Below are 24,718 nucleotides of genomic sequence, written 5' to 3' on the forward strand. Positions count from 1 at the left end.
TGTTTCTGGTAGCGGCTATTATCACAAACTTGGTGGCCTGAAACAACAAATTTATTCTCTCATAGTCCTAGACACTAGGACCTAGAAGAGAAAACACCAATTTCTCTGGGCTGAGATCAAAACGTTGCTTGACCTGTGCTCCTTCTGGTGGTTCTGGGGGAGGATCTATTTCTTCCCCTTCTAGCCTTGCTGACTGCCAACATCCCCTGACTGTGATTGCATCTCCAGTCTACCTCTGGTCTTATCTTCTCTCTGGTTCAAATCTCCCTCAGCCTCTCTCTTGGAAGGATGTATGGAGTTGCATTTAGGGCCCTTCCAGATATTTCAACTGATTTCTACATCTTCAAAGTCTTAATCAGGCCTACAGATTTATTTATTTATTTATTTATTTATTTATTTACTGTGTAAAGTAACATCCACGGGTTCCAGGAATGAGGTCTCAGGAGTCTTCTGGAAGACTGTTCTCCATTTAGGTAACAACCAAGTGTTGACCGAAGTTTCTGTCCTGCCCGATTCCCGCAGTCGTTAAATCCCAAAGAAAACACACAGAGGTCTACATTAATTATAAACTGATTAGCCTAGTATCTCAGGCTTCTTAGTAACTCTTATAACTTATATTAGCCCATAATACTTGTCTGTGTTAGCCATGTGGCTTGGTACCTTTTTCAGCAAGGCAGTCTCATCTTACTTCCTCTGCGTCTGGATGACGACTGCAGACTGACACTTTCCTCTTCCCAGAATTCTCCTGTTCTCCTTGCTCCGCCTCTACTTCCTGCCTGGTCACCCCACCTTTACTTCCTGCCTGGCTACTGGCCAATCAGCGTTTATTTAAAATACAGGTGACGGTACAGACCATTGTCCCACAGCAACCAAGTCTGCATGTGAACCCTGAAACTTACCATACTTAACCTCCAAGGTCTCACAGCTTCCCAAGTGCCAGTCACAAGCAGGAGCTTCCCCATCCCCAGCTTGGCTCTGCCCTGATCACTGCTTGTGCCGCCTGATAAGGCCATTGTTGACAGCTACAGCTTTAGGTTGGCATCACGATGACCACTATCATTTGCGTCCTCCTCTGACTTCCAGAACTCATGTCATGTCGCACTGAAGCAACTGGTCCTTACACATCTGTACACATCACTGCTCCTGTTCCTTCCATTAGGTTGTTAGCTCCTAGAAGGAGGAATTCCATTTTTATTAAACAAAAATGGATACATAAGTCTTCCAACATTCAACATTTTGAATGTGGTTTTTTGGATGATGAGGTGGCTCAGCCACTGAGCCTGATGATCTGAGCTTTGACCCTGGGCACACGTGTAGGAGAGGGAGAGAACTGACTCCCACAAGTCAGCCTGTGACCTCTGCCAGCCACATGTAGCTGTGGCACATGCTCACTACACACATGCACAATGAATAGGTAGTCGTTTTACTTAACTCACAGTGTTACATGCCTGCAGCACTGTCTAATTCCAGAATGTTCCCCTCACCTCAGAAAGAACCTAAGAGTTACATTACGGTCTGCCGACAGTGTGCTGAAATGTCAGCACACTGTCGATCTCAGCACACTGTCGGCAGAACATAATGTAATATGCAGCCTTTGACGTTTGCCTCTTTGTATTGAGTATGTTTTCAAGGTCCATTTGTGCTGTAGCATGCTTTGTTTTTTCTGTTTTTGGATAGTTGTTCACATTGGACATTTGGGCTGAGTTTTTGTCTGAACATGTTTCTATTTTCTTGGGATTAACTTGTTCCAGTGGTAACTGTTTGCTAGCTTTAGTGGGAACCCAATACTGTTATATCAAGTGAATCTAACTCTTAGCATGATGCCCATAGTTTGTTTTTATATTATTTTTTAGTTTGAATTATGTGTGTGTGCATGTGTGTGTGTGTGTGTATACATTTAAGTGCAGTGCCAGAAGAGGGTGCCAGATGCCCTTGCAACTGTAGTCACAGATGGCTGTGAGCTGCTAGACATGGGTGCTGGGACTTGATCTTGGGTCCTCTTCAAGAGCAGTACACACACTCATTCCTCTTGGCCTTTGAACCCTTGCTGCAACCCCATTTACTTATAATGAGATTGTGTTCTCAGAATATGCTGTTTTAATCATGTTTCTCATCCTCCCAGCAAATGAACATGTATACTACCATTTCAGGCTAATGAAGGGATGGTGTGGGTGTGGTTGAAGGAAGGCGTTCTAGCCAACCTGGTCACTGTCCGGGTAAAGCCTGAGTAAGTCAGGTCCCCTCGAGTCTCTGAGGTGAGTTAAGTAATCTCTGCATTCTTTTCCAGACTCAACCTTCTGCTTTTGAGAGGACTACAAAGCTTGCCTCGTGTTATAGCCCAGAGCTTATGTTCTGCTTTTTGTTGTTGTTGTTATTGTTGTTTTAAACAGTTCATCAAACACAAAATTTTCCCTATCTATTGATTATATTGTGACCTGCTAGCTTCCAGCTACTGTGTTAATACAGAGATAAAAGGATGACTAAGACTTCCTAGTCTAGCAGAGGACAAACATAAACACAATTTTAATACCGAGAAATTACAATGGTTACGTGTCTGAGAATGCCAGAGGAGACGCGCTAGGATGACATTTGGGTGACTGAGTGTTGCAGTGACTGACTGAGAGATCAGTGTTTGACTTCATTTGTTGTCCTTAATTCTTTTCCTGTGGCGGGGAAAGCAGCTTCTCTTTATCCAGCTCTGTTTTGATCCCTCTGCTTGTCTGATAGTTACACTCATTGACTCGGGGTCTGTATACTACTGTGTTTTGTCCTGAGTACTGGCCATACACAAACCCTCTTCCTTGTTTTGGGTTTTGTTGTTTGTCTTGAGAAAGGGTCTCTTTCTGTAGGCCTGGCTGACCTGGACTCTGCATGGACCAGACTGGCCTCAAACTTAAAGGAATCTGCCACCTCTGCCTCTCTAGGGCTGGGATTACAGATGTGCACCACCACATCCGGCCTCTTCTTTGTTTTGAGAGCACTTCAGACTCGGTTTCTGAGTAAGGAGAGTCACTGAGTGTGTGAGGAGTCTTGGTTAGATCTTTATTTTCTTCCTAGTATTAGCTTGGTTTGGGCTTCCCCAAAGGCTCTGTTGTGCCTCTAAATTTCATACAAATGTTGTATGTGTTGTAAGTCATCACATACAAAAGTTAGCGATATGACACTGTACAATATGATCCACAGCCCAAACTGAATGTTTAACAACTGGTTAGAAAAATATATGGAAGACAGGGTTGGTGGAATGGGTCAGTGGGTAAAGGCACTGGCTACCAGCCTTAACAACCCGAGTTCTGTCCCTGGGACCCACATGGCGGAAGGAAAGAACCTAAGTTCTCTGCAAGTTGTCCACTGACCTCTACATATGCATACACACCCTCAAAAAAAGCTTTTTTTCCCCCCCTTTGGAAAAGAAATCTATATGGAAGGCTTTGTTTTCAGTTGCCCCCGTCCCAGCCCCCAGCCTTCAGGAGGGGTCACTGTGGAGCTCTTTCCATGCTCACTGCTCCCTCCACTTTTACTGGAGGGCAAAACTAGGGCAGAGAAATGGTTTTTATTCTCTTCTGAAAGGTTACAGTAATAAAGGAACTCTTGTTAACATCAGAGAGCGTTGTAGCCAAGAGTTTTCACAGTCTGGCATTGTTTATTTTACATGTAATTTGGAACCTTCTGCACTCTTAAAATATTGGCACAAAAATGTTTTAACTATTGCAGTACTTCACTGGCGGCAACAGCTGTGTGGTGTCAGAGGGGCAGCAGGACTCTGGGGAGCCATTCACCCTCTTCCTGCTGGAGAGAAGGTGTGTGTGTGTGTGTGTGTGTGTGTGTGTGTGTGTGTGTGTGTAATATGCACACACATTTGCATTTACTTGAGGGTACAGTACCTCCACACTTTCTCTGTCCTGATGAGTTACAGGCTTCCTTCATTAACCACAAGAACTGTCTAATAATCCCGCTTCGCTTTTGCTGTGACTCCCAGGAAGTCCAGAGCTTCCCTTATTTAGATACGTGGATTGGAGTGGTCACTGGTCCCTTTCTCTTGCACACTCTCTTCCTTACCTCTTTGGCTTTTGTTTTAGTTAGATGTATACTGTGGAGGAGCCAAACCGTCTGCCGGGCAGTTTGTAGTCATTGTCGTCTCTTATCCTGCAGACGAGCTTGGGTAGCCTTGAATCCATCCGTGGCTTACAGCTGAGCTGAGCCAAGGAAGACGAGAAACCATGTGCCTGTGGCCACTAGAGTCACAGGCCAGATCTGTCTGCTTCAAGACCTCTGTCCTTTTAGCTATTCTCTATGCTTTTTAAGTTAAGTCGAACCTCTTCTGGAAGTAGGTACAACGTAAGTGATAATAATAGAGCGAACGAACGAGTCATAGTGTGTGTTGATGGCCATATGAACTGATCCTAAGATTGCAGAGGAAGCTGCCGGTGCTAAGTGCGGGCTGGTTCCACCTAAGGTTTTGTTAGGTTGAGATTATGGTTTTAAAACTCCCTCCTTCATCTGTCTCCCTGTTATTAGGATTCAGCCAGTCCTCATGACTGGCCATGGTTTTCAGTAGTCTTTCTGGCTTGGGGACTGAGGCCTGCTGCTCTCTTTCCTCCAAGTCTGCCATTTCTTTCTTGGTGGAGCTTACAGATATTAGGCAAGTTCTGCAACACTGTCACCACCCTGTGCCCTTCTTCAGGGATGGCCAGCAAAGGGCTGCCCCAGCAGGAGTCTGTCTCCAAGCAGAGGCCTTTACAGCAGGCCACCCATTTGAAGACCTTCTTGGTCCTTCTTGGTCCATTACAGTGCCCACAAAAGAACAAGAAGGGCTCAGGACTTCTCAGATCTTCTTTGCCCAGAGAGTATTCTGTTCCCTTTTGAAAGACACTGGAGCTGTCCCCACGATGGAAAGTCTCTATTAATGTATGCATCTGTGTTCTGGACCTGGGCAACAGGCCCCTCCCAGTGCAGTGCACCCCTCTCTGTGTGCATACTGAAAAGCCCACAGGTCAGTTTCTAGTTTCCTAAGTGGTCACGTTGCAACTCCAGGACTCTTGCACTGGGTGGATCTGGGTTCTCTAATCATGTCTCTGCCCCAGGGAGCCTTAGGGCCCTCAGCAAATCTCTTTACTCTTCTTGCCTCCATTCCTTCTTGTATTGGTCACACATTGCTGGACCACCTAAACATTATAACGTACGTAGTCCAGTGCTCGGAACGTGTTAGGCACTGTGAGTGGGAGCTTACCAGCATTCCACATAAACATACGGGGATATATGTGCATCTGTTGGGCACTACTGGACTCTGGTGTTCCGGAGGAGAGAGAGCCCGTTTTTCATCTTTGTGGGGGATGGAGGTGGTATTTTTGGTCTCTGTAACCCTCCACCAGGAGGCCTGGATCAGGCACAAGCAGCCTCACTCCCTTTGCGTGGCCTGGGCAGGGCATGGTGGGCATGAAGGCTTTAGTTTCAACATCTGTACTTAGGGAAATAGTAACCCCTTCTTTGGAGCCTTTGAGGACAATTTAATATGAAATGTGTGGTGTTTGGAGCTCTTTGAAAGGGAGGGTCCTGGGGAAATTAATGGTGCCTTTGCTGTTCTTGGGAAAGCCCTTTGTGGTTCTCAGGGAATAAATTATCTGGAGTGAGTTTTCTGACACCTCCTACTCGGCTGGTCACTGGGGCTTTTTTTTTTCTTTTAATAACTGTCTGCTGTAATGCTTTTTTGCTCATGACTTAATAAAGATATACAGTTTTGGTGCTGGACTTTTGACCCCTGGCTGCTCCCGGGAGACACATTTCTATTGGAATAATTAAAGGTGTAAACTATCTGCCGCTCCTTTTCTAGGCCACGGACTTATGAGTGGCTGGAGCCGGGATAAAGGATGATTCCTCCTGAGTGTCCAGTGGCTTTCTGTGCGCCCCACTCCCCTTTGCAAGCTAGTCCAGCCTTTTGCTAGATTCTTGGGATTTCAAATAAACCACTGTCTTTGTGCACAGCTTTCTCTTTTAGAGCCTGGAGCTGTGTGTTGTCTGCTGTGCTTTAGTCCCGAAGTGAATCGCTTGCCAAAGGAAGCCTCTCTCTGGGGAAAGGAGGGCTGGCCTTGCCCTGTCTCATCTAGTTTGTAGGGGCCTGTGGAGCTTGTGGAGGCCTTGGTTCCCTAGACTCCATCCCTCTCTGTTCCAGAAGCCTACACTACCATGAAGAGTTCTCTTGGACTGGTACAGTCAGTAAAGCCCTTGTCACACAAGTGTAAGGACCCCAGTTTAAATCCCTGCATCCATGTAAAAAGGTGGATGTAGGGAAGTGTCCACAATCCTGACACCAGGGAGGAAGAGACAGGTCCCCGAGGTTTGCTGACCAGCCAGTGTTGCCAAGCCAGTAAGCGAGAGACCCTGTCTCAAAAAAAGCAAAGCAGGGGCTGGCAGTGGTTAAGAGCCCTGACTGCTATTCCAGAGGCCCCGGGTTCAATTCCCAGCACCCATATGGAGCTCACAACAACTGTCTGTAACTCCAGTTCCAGGACATCTGATCCCTTCACACAGATATAGATGCAAACAAAACACCAATGCACATAAAATAAATAAATCTTAAAAACCAACCAAACAAAGCAGAACAGAAGAGGTGGAGAGCATCCAGGAAGACGCCTGACATTGCCCCCATAGCAGTCAGTGTTCTTTCTCCTTGCTACCCCTCCTGGCCGACATCATTACTAACTCATGTGGCTTTCTCCCATACATCTGGGCATAGTGACAAACACCTGTGACCCCATCACTTGTGAGATGGATTCTCCACTGCTGTTGATTTCCAGAACAGCCTTGCTGTGTGAGGCCCTGTCTCAAAAAGACAAAAAAAAATAAATAAAAATAAATAAATAAATAAATAAAAGGGAAGAAAGAAGAAAGGAAGGAAGAAAGGAAGGAAGGAAAGAAAGGTGGTTTCATTTATAACTGTAGGAAAACCTTTGTTCGCTCCTTACCATGTGCTAACCCCTGAATACTGTTGGCTAAGAGTTTTTCAGGGAAAAGTGACCGTACAGGGTTTACAAGCTGTTTAATGCCAGGAAGATAAATTGCTCTCTCCTGGGTTCAGTTCCAAACTAAATAGATAAACAAGAGAGATACGAGCTCACCTGCTGTTTTGTTTTGTTTTTGCGGCAAGCTTCCTAGAGAAGCTGTCCTAGTGTAGACAGGGTGTGAATGAAGGGAGGGTGGGCGGGTGGTAAGGGCGGGTGAGAGAGGCAAACCCTCCTCCAGGTAAGCCAATAGGTTGGCTTTGAAACTCCCTTCCTGAGGCACATTACAGCATGGTTGAGAGCGGCGTGGCACAAGCCGGACTGGATTGCTCATATGCTGCCCCTAGCCATGTGGTCAAGGTGCATAATCTCTGTGCTTCAGTTTCCCACCTAAGAAAAAGAAGACAGCGATACCCTGAACTGTAGTGTTGTGAGAGTCGAGAGGAGGATCTGCCACATGTGAGGCTCTTGACACAGCGCTGGGAAATCATTATTTCATTACTTACTGTTAAATATTTTCTCCACATGTTAATATGAGAATTATTGTAATATGAGAAAAGGCAGTTAGGCATAGTTTTGATGGAAAACTGAGGCCTGCAGTGATGTTTGTTTCCAGACTCAACAGAGCAGGGAAATGGGCTGCTGGAATTTTTTTGTTGTCTTGAATGCAGACCACCACAGAGATCCTTATGAGACAAAGCATTCTTTTCAAAGTGTTCTCTTTCTTTGAATGAAACACCCTTTAAAGATCATTTTGCTTACTAAAAAGAAAAAAAAGGAACTGGAGAGATGGCTCAGAGGTTAAGAGCACTAGCTGCCCTGGCAGAGGACCTGGGCTCAATTCTCAGCACCAACACGTGGTTCACTGTAATTCCTGCTTCGGGGGATCTGAGACCTTCTGACCCCCTCAGAAGCCACGTACACACATGGCCAACAGACATACATGCAGGCAAAACATTCATACAATAAAATTAAACAGCGATACAATTTTTTAAAAGAAAACAATACTCTTTAGAGAGAGAGAGGAGATAGAGGAGAGAGAGAGAGAGAGAGAGAGAGAGAGACAGGAGAGAGAGAGAGAGAGAGAGAGAGAGAGAGCTGCTCGCAGAGCTCACAAGACCAGGTGCCAGCTCCATTTTAAGGACATCCAAAGCTTGTTCCTCTATCACTCTGGGTGGAAGTGATCTTATTTGTACACTTGATCCAGTTTAGCCTTCTCCAGGCTGCTATAGGAATCTATAAGCCGTCAGTTGAATGACCCTTAAAAGAATATAGTGTCAAAATAAGAGAGACTCGGGCAAGAGCACCACCTGAGCCCAGCAGTTCTGGACCCACACAGTGAGACCTTGTCACTCACAAACAAGTTGGGCTGCGATAACTGGACAAGTCTTTGTTTCCTCATCTCTCCATTGGGCAATGACCTCTTTCTCAGATTACCACTGGGTTGGTCACTTGGAAATGTTAACTCCGAACTTTGGTAAACAATAAGGACACAGTGGTAAAAGAGAAACATGCTGTGGCCAATGGAAACGTCTGCTTTACTGTTTAGTCTGTAGACTCTAGTCTGGGCCCAGGTGGAGTCACCAGTTAAACTGTGTAACTCTGTTCACTGGGGACATCCCCACTTCCCTACCTGAAGAGGAAGGCAGGGCAGTTGGATGATGTAGCTAGGACCTTGTTAGTATAGCAAGGGGCTGGATAGTGGCCCCTCTAAGCAAGCACTGCTGTGCAGTGTCGTGGATCTGAGGGTTGCTGAGCGGGACAAGAACTGAGGCCAGTGACCTCAGCACACCCTTTAGGTCCTCTACGCTGTTTTGGCCCCACCGCCCATTAGCTTGGCTTTCTTAGCTAAGAGTTGACTGAATTGTTGACTCGTTTTTACCTGCTGGACCACATTTGTGTATTTGGAGTGACTAACTGCGATAGGCAGCAAGCGTCTTGTAGTTTTCCACTGTACTGTGTCAGTCTATGTTTAATAGAAAATCATTAAGAAAGCAAGGTTGTGCCTATAGCTTTCTGTACTCATAAATGTAGTCATGAAGCCCAGGGTACAATTAGGAGTCTGTGCATGTCTCTGGAAACCCACGTGTGTCAGCATCTTCTCGCTGACAGTCACCAGGTCTCGTGGCCACAGATTGGACACAGAGGACCAGAAGAATGACATCTACGGACGGACAGTGAACAAATGACTGAGCAGGAAGCTCAGGCTCCTCAAGCTGTGTTGGACCCCTACTCCCCTGGAGACGCCTGCTGGGCTCAAGCTAAATACACATCTTGCTCACATTACATCTTATCCAAGTAAGATTTTCCATTACCACAGCATAGAAGACATTAAGGGCACAGTGATCGCTAGAACCCTGCAAGGCTGGCTGTCTACTCAGTGCTGCCAGGGTTGGAAAGTCACCAGTGTGTGGCTCTGTTTGGGTGTTGCCTTTCATCTCCCTTCCCTCCTTTACTTTTCTTCAGTGAGGTCTGATTACATTCAAGCTATGGCCTCACCCTTCCTGCCTCATTGATCGATAACCTGATCCCGTTGATCCTGTACTGTACAGACCCTCCTCCTTTGAGGCAGGATCATATGTAGCCTGAGCTAGCCTTGAACTCATTATGTAGCAAAGGCTAACTTTGAATTTCAGATACCCCTGTCTCTGCCTCTCGAGTGCTCAGATTATAGGCATGTGCCACTACACCCAGCTCGACATTTCTCTTCAGGGCCTCCCTTTGTCTTCCTGCTTCAACTTACATTGACTGAGGTCCTTATTCACCTGGGCTGGTACACAGCGGCCTCTGTAATTTCTGTCTCTGGTCATCTGCCCAACTCTGTTGTCCATACTGTGAGAAAATAAGTGTATCCATGCAGCTTCCTGTCTTGATGTGGCATTCAGGGCTATTTACAGATAATAAAGACTTTGCCTTTCTGCTTCTGCCCCCTATGAGATTTTGTTTGCATGCACACGCACATGCTCACACACACACACGCACACCACATGCATCATGGCACCATGGCACATGTGAGTCAGATGACAGTTTGGTGGCAAGCACTTTTCCCCTCCGAGCCATCTTGTCAGCCCCCCACTGTAGTTTTTTGTTGTTGTTACAGACTTTACTCTGAAGTTGAACGTGTGACTATATGTGGTGAACGGCACGTCTCCGAAGCTCTCCGGCCCCCACACCACCATTGCCGTATTTTACGTGGTATTTTAAGTGTGTCCAGCCCATGTTTGCATTCCTTTGTAGATTTACTTGCTGGGTCACACTGTGGCTCAATATTTAACCTTTAGAGAAACTCTCAAACTCTTCTCCACAGTGGTTACGCCAATTCACATTCTCTTGTGAGGGTTCCTACTTATGTTCTTTTCTTTGTATTTGAATTCCAGCCATCCTTCTAGAAGGGAACGGAGTTATCTGTTGCTTCCACTTCATTCAGGTCGTTGTCTTGCTTATTACTGGTTCTATCTTGATCACTGTGAATAGTGATCCTCGGTAAATGGTTTTCAGTTTCCAGACTTGGTATTTCACAGCAGAACCCCAAAGCCTGCCCAAGACGTTTCTCCACTAGTGCTTGTGAACAGGGCACAAACTCTCTCCTAAACCTGGAAGAATGAACCAGCGCTGCTTGGGAAGCTTCACGCCATTTTCGTGGCCTTCTCTGTTGGAGAGCAGGTGGAGGTGAAAGACTGATAGTGCCCTCCCAGAGTTCCAGGCTGTTCTGTGTGCATGAGTGGCTGACAGTCACGAGAGTCCTTCTCTCACAGAAGCTCGTGTGACCGCAGGTGTCTGGAGAGAGCTCCTGGTGCGGCTCCAGCAAGAGCCAGCGATGGAGGAGACAACAAACGCCCGTCATCTGATTTGTTTGTTTGTTCGGTTTGGTTTGTTTTAGGTTTTCGAGACAGGATTCCTCGGTGTATAACTCTGAGTTCCAGCCTGTCCTGGAACTCGCTCTGTAGACCAGGCTGGCCTCAGACTTCCAGAGACCCACCTGCCTCTGCCTCCCGAGTGCTGGGATTAAAGGCCTGAGCCACCACCAACCCTGCCCAGTCACCTGGTTTTGATGAGTTGATAAATGATGCTCGTAGATTATGAGCAACTGAGCGCCAGCCTCGGCTCGTTTAAGCAAATTCCCTGGAAGGTGAAGTCGGGGTTCTAACAACAGACCCCAGGAAGGAAAGACTCCATGCAGCCAAGGGACCTCAGTGACAGGAGCTTATGCAACTTGCAGGTCACTGAACTATAGCAGAGTTTTATTTTTGTTCCTAAAAACAAGAATTTGATAAACTAGCTGGGCCCATGTGCCTATCCCTGAAGAGGGCCAGGCCTGCAGGATCTGCAGTGTTTCATCCTTGACCCAAGGAAACGTAGAGCAAGAGAGAGCATTACCTCAGGTAGGATGAGAATAGACTGACCTCTCGGTCCTTTGAGTCCTTTGGTGATGGAAGCATCCCTGACAGTCTGTGATTCTGTCGCTCACATTACAGTGAGTGTCCTAGGCAGCTGTCGGTTTTAGCTTTTGTCACTGCGTCTGTTCGTCGCTGATATTTCTCTGGTTTTTCCATAAAATTCATTCTTAAGTATGATAAGCTAAAAAAAATTGCTAAAACCCTAAAAGTATATTTTTACCTGAAAATAAAACTTTTTTCTTTTATAATAATTATCTTTTTTTTTTTTTTTCTTTTTTCTTTTTCTAGTTTTTCGAGACAGGGTTTATAATAATTATCTTAATAATATTTCATGTGTTTGGGCATGTGTATTGGTGCGTTCTTGGTGCCTGTGGAGTACAAAAGAGAGCACCACATCCCCTGAGATTGGCGTTAACAGTTATGAGCCAGGTCCCCCAGGTCCCCCAAAGGACCCGCCAGTGCTCTTACTCGCTGAGCCGTCTGTCTGGCTCCAGTAATAGTAGCTTTTTTAGAAATTTGTCTAATTACGGTTATGTTGTCATATTTCTGGGTTTGGAAGTGTATTAGCTGCTTTCATTTTTGCTGTGAGAATACCCAACCAAAGCAACTTAGTAAAAAGAGTGAAGAAGGCATGACATCCGGAGCCAGATGACTAGTCTGTGCACCTGCAACTAGGAAAAGATGGTGTGTGTGGCGCTTGGCTTGCTTTCTCCTTCCTTTGTTCCTGGACCCCAGCCCAGGGTATGGCGTGTGCACGTGTGCATACACTCATACATCCCTCACGCATGCAAGCGCACACATATGCACATGTGCATTCAGGACATGCACACACATTCAAGAAGGGTCTTCTCTCCTTAGTTCACCCAGAAACTACAAGATGATTATAAATCCAGGCAAATGACACGAAGATTAACCATCAAATGTGAGCTTGGTTTTTTTCTTTTTTGTGGTTCTGAATATTGAACCCAGGGCCCTACTGAGCTACTGTCCTGGCCTGTGTTTTATTTGAAGACAGACAGTAAAGTTGCTCAGGCTGGTCTTGAACTCACTCTGTAGCACAGGCAACCCTTGAACTTGTGATCCTCCTGCCTCAGCTTCTTGTGTCAACGTCACTTGGGTTACAGGCCTGCACCATCCTCATTCACATTTCTGGCTTCCTATTCTATAATCAGAGATTTGCCCTGACTCTGGTTTCTGCTCCCTCAAACTTTTCCTTCCATCACTTATGACCCTGCTTTGACCTTGTCAAATCTTGTCTTGTTCTTATGACAATTTCTCCACTAATTTTGAGTTGTTTCCATTTTACCCCTACATCTGAAGTCCAGAAGCGAACAACCTTTGCTTTGTTTGTGTGATTCTTCATGCAACAGCCTCAGTTAGGTTGGAGGAGCCACGAGTGGACAGAGTTCTAACTATAAGGTACAGAGAAGACCTAAACATGAAGATGTCCTCAAACTAAATGTAATGTGTAAAAATCCTTTCCCATCAACCACTCTCAACACAGATTTTAAACGGAAGCCTTCCCACTCACTTCCTTTTGAGGTCTGCCCAGCAGTGCACACAGTTAACACAGACTTTACCAGGCCAGCGATGACACCTCTGTTCGGACCACGCTTGCAGCTTGTCAGACGAGCTACAATCCAAAGCCACCGAGGAACTGGGATTGCAAAGCATGTGCCGCCATACCTCGCGTCTTTTCTTGCTTGATTTCCTTTTTAGCAACCCTAAGGAAATGTCTGCTATGTGACCATTCAGGAATTAAGGCTGCTGGTTTTGCGGTTCTCATTACCAACCATGAACCTTGCTTTTCCTACATTATCAGGTTAGATTTTAAATATTGATATCTCAATGAGCAAAGCTGGAATTTTAAAAATGGAGATAAAATGGTCCCCTCTCAGCGTTCGCTAGGAAGGATGAGTTGGGCTGATATGCATAAAGCTGTTGGCACACTTAGTACTTCATAGTAGCGTATTGTGTGACCTGTCCCCAACCTTGAATCATTCATGGTACCTGTAGATTGGGAGAACTATTTTTGAGGCAAGATCTTTAAAGATGAGAAGGGACCAGCATGCCTTCCACTAGTAAAGGCAAAAGGACTTCTGTTAGTGTGGCTAAGAACAAGGGAGCATAACACAGCCGTAGAAGTGGCAAGGTTGACTCCGATCAAGGCCTAAAATAAATGTGGGAAGACCAAAGGGAGTGAGGTCAGAAAAATAACCTAGGAAAAATCCTGAAGTCCCTTCCATTGCTCAAGAGGCTAAACCAAGGTCTCGTTCAGTCTCTGCACCACGGCCTAGTCCTCTGTTAAGCATAAACATCTTTAAGGGCTGCAGCACTGAGAAGGGGACGGGGCAGAGAACTGGCCTCAGATGAACTGCCATCTCTAAAGCTCACATCCCTTCCTGAGAATACTCCCATTAATTAAGCATGTGCCTGTGAGATCCCTTCTTGCCTGTGCTCCCTGTCGGCTGTCCCATTCATTAACCTGCTGATTAGTAACCCCGAACACTTGCACCCCCTGTTTTTTGCATTCCCCTTTTAATATACTGTGCTGTTCCCCCGGGACATAAACTCCAGGACCCGTCCCTGGCCTGTTCATGTTTGTTTTCTTTGCCCCTTGTGCCTGCCTCTGCTGTAACATTTGTAGTATGTGTTAAGTAATCCTTAAGGTAACATTTTTATTATGTCATAAAAAGTGCATGGCAAATATATTATAACTCATGGACTTTGTTTAAAAATGAACGGATAATTTATTGAGTGTGTTACATGAGCCTTGCTCCCTCCCCCACTTCAGCAGAGACCTGCTGCTCATTTAGCCTAGCCTCCTATTGAGCGCTCCCACCCTGTGACATGCTGCGAAAGCAGGGCCATGGTTGGCTAGAAGTGACATCATAGTTTATGTACTCAATAAAAATTTAATTAAGTCATTACAGGAATTGCGGTCATCATTTAACCCTCTGATTTCTTCTGTTTAGTTTATTATTAAACATTCAGTAATAGCAGTCATCGAATCCTGATGGCTTATAAAATATCTGCATGAATTTTAATAGCTTAAATAAATGGGAAACTATGAGTAACTGACATAAAGGAGCCTTTCCCATGTGGTGGCTCAGTATGTATGGGTTTTCATAAAAAGCAAAGCATTATGGACAAGGATAAGATTTTAAAGAGCAAACAGCCAACACCATCTTCTGCGGGGGGGATCCGTGTATTCATGAGCAACGTGCTCCATATAGGGTGATCCAGCATTGGGAAAACGAAGACAGGGACCCTGCACACCAGCAGATGAACGCTTAAGTGAAGGGGGTGGAGTAGAATCGGGGTTCAGCAGAGGGAAGCTCCAGCATCAAGGGCCTAGTGGGCTGAGTCTAGTGACTCAGTTGCTGTCATTTCGTCTGCTGCCTACAGACCGTGTGCTGCAGGAGAAGCTTGCCACCAGTGAGCTCCTGGCTGTACTGCGCTCTCCCCAGGCAGTCAGCAGCCAGTCATCTTCCCATGAGACGATGCATTTGTTCCCATCTGGGCCTCTCTAGAAAACAAGAACCATGCTTTGCAGAATAATATTTGGGGGATCTTTGGCGATACCCTTTAGGTGGTGAAGTGGGACCGTTTGCTCCGCTCGAACTTCGCTCTGATGGTAGCTTGCTATGTAGCCTGGGGTCTGTCTCTTTCCGTGTTCCGGCTATTCATTTCCTGGTGGTCACTGGTCCAGGTGATCCCCGAAGGCCCTTCCAGCTTCAACGCTAGTTGGCATGATGCGGAATGTAAGCTAACTCTGCCGTCCCAGCAGCTTTGGTAAATGTTTTCCTAGGACTGGTGCCTTGCCTTATGTTGGATGCCCCTGGCATGCTTTTTTGGCTCTGGTCATCTTGCACATTTAGAAGAACAACTAGTCCCTAAGTAAGGAAGAACCCAAGTGTGTTAAGAGGGCTAGCTGACCTCTTGTCCTCACGTGACAGAAGGAACTCTTAACTCTGGCCTGTTCTGAGTCTCTCACCACGGCACCCTAGATGAAGCAGTAAGAAGAAATATAGAGTATATATTTCTGGAATTCCAGAAACAGGGAAGGTGCTTCTTTAGTAAAAACAAAAGAATTTGTGTCACTGGAGAAGACATGCTATGAGTGGCCCTTGCTTTTGTTTGTTTGTTTGGGGTGCTGAACCCCCGACCTCACACATGCTAGGAAAGTACTCAGCCCTAAGCTACATCCCCAGCCCTGGGTGGTGACCTTGCACAGATTTATTATTGTTATGCCTGTCTTAGCCCCTGTCCTGGACCAGGTGTTTGGGTGCCAAAATGATTCAGTCCTGTTTCTTGTGACCCAAGCTTGAGTAGCTCACAGACTGGTGGGAAAGACATGTATATAAGCAGCTCCAACCATACTGTATACCCAGGGGGAGAAATACACACAGAACCCTGAGAGCACAAAGGAGCAGTGGCTAATGTGGCCTGGCTTGGAGGTGGGGAGGAAAGGTCATGGCTTACACTCCCAGCTACCAGCAATCTCATATTTTCCAGCCTCAAACCTCACAATTCTCTCTTCACTGCTGAACATTGTCCATGACTGTAAGGCGCTGGGACTGCTTTTGGTTTTAGTTTTGTGTAAACAAGCCAGGTCTTACTCACAGCTCCGTGTGTTTGCAGAGTTAGCTACCATTTACCAAGACTTCCAGGGTATGCTGTTAACTTAATGAATGAATGCAGACGGAGTTCTGTGCTCTTAAAAACAGTTTTTGTGTGTAGGGCATTTAAGAAGACAAAACAGCCTCAGAGAGGTTGGCTTGCTCAAGACCGCATCCAAAATATATACCAGAGTTAGGATTTGAATCCAAGTTTTCTGAGTCTAAACCCAAATCCTATTGCCTTTTCTGACCTCCAGAGACCAGTTATGAACCCCAGGATAAAAGTCACTAGGTCTTTGATTTATTGTGTGTTATGCTTTGAATGTAAACTGTCCCCCTACAGGCTCATGTGTCTAGACACTTAGTTTCTAGGTGACGGACCTGTTAGGCTGTGGAACCCTTGAAATGGCGGCTACCTGGAAGGGGAGGATTGCAGGGGAGGGCAGACTTTGAGGAGTACAGTGGGGCCTCACCTCTGCTCCAAGCTTTCTGCTTCCTGACCCACCAAGCTGTGAACTAGCAGCCTCAGTCCCCCACCACTTGCCTACAGCCACATCTTCCATTGCTCAGTGGACTGTGTCCTCTCAGAACTGTGAACCAAAATGAATCCTTCCTCCCTTAGGTAACTTCACTCAGGTATTTTACATACATATACATATTAATAAGATAATAATAATTTAAATTACATCTACTTACTGATGTGCGTATGCATATGGAGGTCAGAGAACAACCTGTAGGTGTCACTTTTTCTCCTTCCGTCTTGTGGGTCCTGGGGATCGAACTCTAAGTTGTCAGACTTAATAGCAAGCACCTTTGCCTGCCAAACCATCTCAGTGGCCCTTTTGTTGTTTTCAAGGCATGGTGTCATTTGGTCCAGGCTGTACGACCTTGTATGACCATGAGCTTGACCGTGCATTCTTACCTACACACACCACAGCAGGCATTACAGGAGTGGGCCTGTTTTCCTATGCTGGGCTATGTGGTCCCGTAATCAGACTGTTTCTGATCCTTTGTGCTGATCAGCACTAACGCAAAGCGCTCATGTAGTTGAAGGTTGAGTCATTAAAATGAATGTAGTTTTGAATCAAAACCTGAACGAAGTGACAGTTTCATTGTGAAAAATCCTGACAGCCGGGACTTGGAAATGGACTGGCCGCTTAAACGGAGTCCCTTTCTCTTTCACAGTCTGTGACAGCTAAGGACATCCTGCTTTTCCTTACTTTCTTATCTTTGTTTTTGTAGGTTAATTCCTATCTCCTAAAGAAGAACATGGCCCTCATGACAAACAATTTCTATGCGGCAATCTTGGGATATGATGAGGTAAGATCATTTGTCGAGCCTTAGGCCCCAGTGGCCTCGCCCCAGCAAAGGCGCACCAGCCTTCTTCCCTCCACCCCTCTTCCTTCCTGTTTAAAGAATTTTTTTTTAATGTGTATGTGTCTGTGTGAGTGTCTGGCACATGTGTGTGAAAGTGCATTTCAGGGCCTGTAGAGGCCAGGAAAGGGCATCAATCCCCTGGAGCTGGAGTTAAAGGGTTTTAAGTTGTGAACCACACAGTGTGGGTGCTGAGAACCAAAGTGGTACACAACCACAGCCAGTCCTGGCAAAGGCTCCCCCACATGTGTATGTACATGAGTATGTACATGTGCGTGCGTGCGTGCGTGCGTGTGTGTGTGTGTGTGTGTGTGTGTGTGTGTGTGTACCTGCAGAAGCCAGAAGAGGGTACTGGATCCCCTGGAGCTGAAGTTACAGGCATTTGTGATTTGTGTGCTCAGAACCATACTTGTGACCTCTGTAAGAGCAGCAGGTGCTTGTAGCCACTGAGCCGTCTCCAGCCTTGAGGGGATTGTGTGAAGGAAGCTTTGAGGACCATATTCTCTGCTTGCCATTTTTGCTTACTATTAATTTCTTCACCTTCTTTGAGTGCTTGGGGAAAGAGAACATTGTATAATTTGGTCAAGCCTTTAACACATTAGCATTGAGTGCCCGCTGAGTGCTGGATGGGGCCAAAGGTGAATCAGACACTGCCATGGTCCCAGCTCTTGCCAGGGAATGCAGGACACTCATATGTAAACAGCATGATCTTGGGACAAATGTATTCTGTTGTATTTTTCATTTTAAAGCAGCACTTTATACTTGTTTTTGTGTATGAACTTTTTGCCCTGCGTATGTATGACCCATGAGTGCCCGTGCAGGTTAAAATGGGGCAATGGATCCTCTGGAACTGGAGTTAGGATGGTTGTGAGGATGGATGAGAAAGCTGGGAATTGAATCCAGTTCCTCTGCAAGAGCAACAAATGCTCTAAACTGCTGAGCCATCTTTCTAGCCCCCCCCCCATATGCCCATTTTTGTGTTTTCAAGGCAGTGTTGCTCTGTGTAGCCCTGGCTGTCCTGGAACTCCCTCTGTAGACAAAACTGGCCTCAAATTCAGAGATCCACCGGCCTCTGCCTCTGCCTCCCAAGTGCCGGGATTGAAGGCGTGGCCATCATACCTAGCTGCATATACTTATTTTTAAAGTTCACAAAACTGTACATATCTGCTTGAAATACAAATAAAGACCTAGTTCTTCTCTGGCCCCGAAGGAGAAGTCGTCATAGATCATTTAGTCCACTTCCAGGTGTCCCCTGTGCACAGACAGCAATTCCTTGCCTCTATGCCAACAGGTTACGCCTATACACTTTTCTGTAGAGTGCTTTATGCACGGAGCTGTGCGTGTTGAACAGTCACAATCTGAAACTGAAAGTCTGCCCAGTGAATTTCAGTTCTCCATTTCCTCCTCCTCCCAGTCCCTGGCAACCACTTTTTTTATTTTCTGTTTCTCTGAATTGACTAGGAACTCATGTGAGTAGAATCTTACAGTGTCTGCTCTTTTGTGGCTGGCTTATTTCACCTAGAAGTGTGTCTCCAGGTTCATCCATATTGTGTGTCATTTCCCAGCCCTCCCGCTTTATTATGGAAATTTCAAGCACGTAGAAAAGCTAAAAAGGCGGTGTAATGAACACTGTATACGTACTCCCAGCACTCATCATACCTCGGCTTTTTCTTGGTAAATGTGCTTTTAAACTCATTTTCTGGCTAACTCCCGACTTTGTGCAAGCACCGCCTCCTAGGAAAGGGTCCTGACCTTCCCCAGGCTGAGCTCATTCCACCTGCTGTGGCTGCTCACGGCGGCGCTTCCCAGCATTAACCGGCTGTCACCTGGCTGGGTGTGGCTTTCTTCTGGGAAGTGACAATGCCCAATTGTTTCTGATGTCTAACACCGTGCTTGGCGTGCGGTGCGGAGGGGAAGAAATGTACGGAGTAGGGCTGGCGTGTAGCTCGGCAGGTAGATCCCTTGCCCAGAATTCACAAAGCCCTGGGTTTGATTCTCTGAACTGAGTGAAACTGGGCATGGTGGCACATGCCTGTGATCTCGGCTGGCATGTTCTGTCATCAGTTTGTTCATGTTAGGGATTGAGCCCAGGGCTTTATGCATTCTAGGCAAGCACTCTGCCAGCTGAGCTATGTTTCCAGCCCATTTTTTAAGTCTCCTGCTTCATTGTTTGAGAATTTCATGCACGCATATCATGTGTTTTGATTAAATCCACCTCTCATTCCCTCTTCTACAATTCCCCCACCACCTTTCCCTTCCAACTTCATCTGCCCTCTTCTCTTCTCTTCTCTTCTCTTCTCTTCTCTTCTCTTCTCTTCTCTTCTCTTCTCTTCTCTTCTCTTCTCTTCTCTTCTCTTTTCCTTGCACCCCCCTGAGTTCACTTGTTGCTGTCTGTATGTGCATGGGTCTAGCACTGTCTGCTGGAGCCTTCATGTTCTGTACCCAGGAGACACTTTAAATCTGATCCCTAAACCCCTCTGAAGGCTTTGAGCCAGTAGGAGCCACCTGGTTCTTCAGCAAGCACCCAGGTGACATGAACAGGAAAGCTTGGAAAATATGCGAGTTACCTGGGATACTTTCTAGAAATTTCAGTGGCAGGAACCCATTACCCAAAGTTTCTGTCTTAACTGGTATGGGTTGACAGCCATAGATGTAAAAGTTCCCAAGGGGCTGGAGAGATGGCTCAGCAGTTAAGAGCACTGGCTGCCCTTCCAGAGGACCCGGGTTCAATTCCCAGCATTCACATGGCAACTCCAGTTCCAGGGGACCTGACACAGACAAAACACCAAGGTGCACATATAAAATTAAATAAAAACAACAACAACAACAAGAAGAGTTCCGAGGTGGTTTAGATGAGTAAGTCCAGCCAGAACAGCTTTCCTTAGATCTTGAAGTGCACGTGAATCACGTACAAAATGGGGTAAAATGTGTGATAAGACTCAGCCATTGTGGGTTGGAACCCAAGGAACTTCAGAGAAGCTGCAAGCCGCGCAGTGCGGCCGTTTTTTTAGAACACTCTATAGTCACAATGTTCTGGACCTGCCCAAGATGAGCTGCTTGCCACTGTTCTCGAGTTCATTAAATAAACTTGTCACGTCCTCATCGTGTTGGTCCCATTGGTGCTCCGTAACCGCGGGCCAGAGGCCACCGTGGTAGACAGCGAGGAAAGTTCTGTTGGGCAGCACCGGTCTGCAGCCAGACATGGCTGGCTCATCCTTCCCTCGCTGTCTTCCTGCTCTGTTGAGCTCAGATGCTTCACCGTATCACAGGCCTTGTGTGAGCTGTTGTGTTGTTGCATGCTCTCTTATCTGTCTCTCATTGCCTGTCCTCCGAGGGGGGTCTTTGGCCTCTCCGTCTACTGGCCATTGAGTGTTGAAGTCAGTAGCCGGGAAGGGGCCAGTCAGCTTGTTATCTTGAAAGACACTCTGTGTTTATGCATTTTTCTCTCTTGGTTGGAATGTCCTGCAGCTCTCCTCCTACTCCCCACTTCTTTAAAGACTAACTTAATGGGCCTAGAGAGATGGCTCAGCGGCTACGAGCACTGGCTGCCCTTCCAGAGGACCCGGGTTCAATTCCCAGCACACACATGGTGACTCTCAACCATGTATAGTGAGATCTGGCGCTCTCTTCTGGCCTGCAGACATACATACAGGCAGAACACTGTATATACAATAAGTAAATAAATAAAATTTTTTTGAAAGACTGACTTATGTATGTATGTTTGTGTATTTGCCTGCATGTAATGTATTCACTGTGTGCACACTAGATACAGTGGAGGCCAGAAGAGGGCATCAGATCTCTTAGAACTAGAGTTACCACCATATAGGTGCTGGGAACCAAAGTCAGATCTGCAAGTGCACTGAGCCATTTCTCCAACTCACAGAGATCCTCCTGCCTCCATCTCTTGAGTCCTGGGATTAAAGCTGATCCTGCCTATTCTGTTTTGTCTGTTTATTTGGTTTGTTTGTTTGTTTTTTGTTTTTGAAACAGAGTTTCTTTGGTAACCCTGGATGTTCTAAAACTCACTCTGTAGACCAGGCTGGCCTGGAACTCAAGAAATCCACCTGCCTCTGCCTCCCAGGTGCTGGGATAAAAGGCGTGCGCCACCACTGCCCAGATGTTCCTCCCTGTTCTTATAGGCCACTTTTCGCACGCTTCTTTCCTAGCTCTCTAGATCTCTTTGGCTTTCACTCCTCATTTCACCGTGTATCTGTCCATTTAACAGTGTTTTGGGCATGTTTATCACATGTGATAGATGAATATGTTGGTGAACAAGCATGGTTCAGTCTCTTTCCCAGTGGAGTTACTGAGGCAGGTGGCACACAAGTCAGTACTGACTAAGCAGAAGCATGTTTGCTCACCAATAGAGGGCACTGATGGAGACTAACAGTGGATGATACAGTTGGGCCAGGACTTACTCGGAAGGAAAGACTGAAGAATGAGGAGGCAAAGGCAGTGATGAATTGTGGTCTCACCGAGGAATTTAGCATTTGTTCATTGCCCAAGATTTTGCTCTGTGCTGCCTTCTCCCTTCTGGATTGCAAGCCCCTGAGAACTGAGCCCAGTTGCGAGGACTCTGTGCTCTTAGCATTGTGCTGGGCACATAGTCGCCACTCCAGGGCAGTACCACACCTCCCTCTGTTACTCTAGACCAGACACCCTAATTTCCTAAGGAATGCCTTCTTTTATGCCATGAGGTAAACAGTGGGCACCCTACTAGACTGTGGGAAATTGGCCCTGTACCCTAATGCTTGATACCTTTCTTTTCTTCTGCTTCTTGCCATTCAGATTTGCACACTTGAATAGACTCCCGTTTGTTTCCAATGAGTTCCTAGCAGCCTGATGGAAAGAAGGCTGCAGCTGGGTTTGATGTCGGAGTCTGCCATTTTCAGCAATCTGGATCTGTGCCAGGGCTGGGTGATGGCTAGGCAGGCACCATCCCCTGACCTCAGCAATGCAGGCAGGTTCCTCTTTCAACACCAATTACCTCACTAACCCCTGAATCTCAGTACTTATCTTTCAAGTGGGGGTAATAATACCTGTGCTTTATGGTGCAGGTAATTATTAGACGCTAGATGGCAAAGAGACCTGGTAATCTGGAACAGGTTCTTTGAAGGGCTAGCACCTCCTGAGTCTCCCTCTGCCCTCTAACTGCTCAGGACCCCTCTGTATAGATTTGCTCTGCCCCAGCCATCTCCCCCCAGCTCCAGGGATCCCTGATTGTAGCAAGCTGTGACTCCCCTGCTTCTCTCTTTCTGGGCTCTGCTCATTCTCCAAGCCCACTTGACACTCCGTCTCACCTTCCTGTATCACATAAGTGGGTCTCTGCCAACAGCGTCCCGCCTATGCCCAGGGCGCTTCACACACAGGCGGGCTGTTGTGTTAGCAAATAGCTTGCGGGAGGATGATATGCCCGAGCTTGTCCTTGGCAGTCATTGCCATCTGCTAGAAGAAGCGGATTTCCCCAGCTCAGCCATCACACCAGGACAGTCTTCAGCTGTGGACCTGGGGGAGTTCTTTAGCAGAAGGCACCTCAAGCGGGTGGAATGCTTTCTGCCTGTCTGTTAACTCCCCGCACGTAGGTTGCCAGCCTTATATACCACAGGGCCCTGAGGCTAGAGCACTGTATTACATGGACAGAGTGTCCCCGTGTCTTTGTAATCCTTACTAGGGAGAGAGCCTCCCATGGACATCGTCTCTTTAGTTCAACTCGGTGGGATAGGAGTTAATCAGGCTCAGCTAACGAGTGAGAAACTGAGGCTCCAGAGGGGATAAGGGCTTTGCAAAGGCCACACTACCATAAAGCAACAGAACTGGCACTGAACTTAGATAGTCTGGCTCCCAGATCCCACTGTCGTCTCAACTCTGTTAGCTTCCAGCTGAAGTGTGCTTTTGTTGATTTTACCCAATACATATCACTTTTTAAAATGGCTTTGTAGCCTGGCACAATGGCACATGCCTGTAATTCTAGTACATGGGAAGTGTAGGAAGAGGGTCAGGAGTCCAGGGTCTCCCTTGGCTCTCTAGAGAGTTTGAGGGCAGCCTTGGGTACATGAGACTGTCACAAAAATCAAAAGGCTGTGCTGGAGAGAGTTACCACCAAGCCTTCTGGGCCAGGCTGGATCCCAGGGCCCACCTGGTGAAAGGAGAGAACCAAACCTTGCAAACTTGCCTCTGCCCTCCGCAGGCTCTCTGTGGTGTGTGCACGCCCATACCCACATGCATGCAGAATCAATAAGTGTAATTATTTTTAAAAAGCCTTTCCTTTTTGTGTGGTGGTGCTAGGACTCCAGGGCTTTGAAGACACTAAGCAAGTGTTCCACCACTGAGCCCCACCCCCAGGCCACATTACCTCATCTTTGTAACTCGAGGATGCTGTAGGTAGAGCAAGTATTTTCTCCCACCTCTACCACGCAAGTCCTGGGGCGATAGCCATGCACCACCCCACCCCTTTTAGAACGCAGTTTCCATCCCTCTGAGTTTCCAAGAAGCCCTACGACTCCGGTTTAGCCGTAACCATTGACCCCGACTGTGACAGACAGAGCTCAGGATAGGTCCAGCCTTCTGAGTCCGAGGCAACACTTCAGTTCCGTGCCCTACTCTGGCACAAAGGCAGAAGCATTTCTCAGGCCTTTCCCTTCAGTTACCTTCATCCTCCCTGCCCTAGAGGTCTGAGCTAGAACATGGCTGTAATTGGCCTCTATAATAATATCTGGGCTTCCAAACAGAGTTCCCAGTGCCAGTAGAGGCAATATCGGGCACACAGACAGGTTCTAAGCATTGCCCTATGCAGCTCTTATGGCCCATGGCAAACCTACTAAACAGCCTGTTCCTTTCCTCAGAGTCTGGGCCTGTCATTGCCAGATGGGTGACAGCAAAGGCAAGGTACCTAGTTCCCTTTCCCAAAGAGCCAGCTACCTTGCAGGTGTGTGACCTTGGACCAAGCAAGTATGAGCAGTTTGCACCCATGCCCATGCCCATGCCCAGACAAACACAGACCTGCAGTGCTCCAGCCCGCCCCTTGTGAGCAGCAGCAGAAGTATGGCTACCACACTACCCTTGCTGGGTCCTGCAGACATTCATTGCCTACTCCAGGGACAGTGGGTGTAGGTGAGTGGCCATACCTGGAAGGGTCCAGCAGACGTGAGTGGCAACTCTGCATTGCCTTAGCCAGTCCTCCTCCTGTATAAAAAAAATATTGAGGGGCTGGAGAGATGACTTGGTGATTAAGAGCACTGACTATTCTTCCAGAGGAGCCGTATTTAATTCCTAGCTCCCACATGATGGCTCACTGCAACTCCAGTTCCAGGGGATCTGACACCCTCTTCTG

At 46.8% G+C, this 24,718-nt stretch overlaps 1 protein-coding gene across 1 annotated transcript in view; it reads left to right on the top strand.

The window, feature by feature from the left end:
- LOC119814596 (ubiquinol-cytochrome-c reductase complex assembly factor 1) overlaps positions 1-24,718 on the top strand; it is an 84,766-nt gene that overhangs the window by 55,057 nt on the left and 4,991 nt on the right. Inside the window, exon 8 of the mRNA XM_038330478.1 lies at positions 17,257-17,334. Within this exon, the coding sequence (XP_038186406.1) occupies positions 17,257-17,334 (78 nt within the window). The remainder of the gene's footprint in view (positions 1-17,256; positions 17,335-24,718) is intronic.

The sequence above is a fragment of the Arvicola amphibius genome, chromosome 5 (assembly GCF_903992535.2).
Source record: "Arvicola amphibius chromosome 5, mArvAmp1.2, whole genome shotgun sequence".
Classification (NCBI taxonomy): Eukaryota; Metazoa; Chordata; class Mammalia; order Rodentia; family Cricetidae; genus Arvicola; species Arvicola amphibius.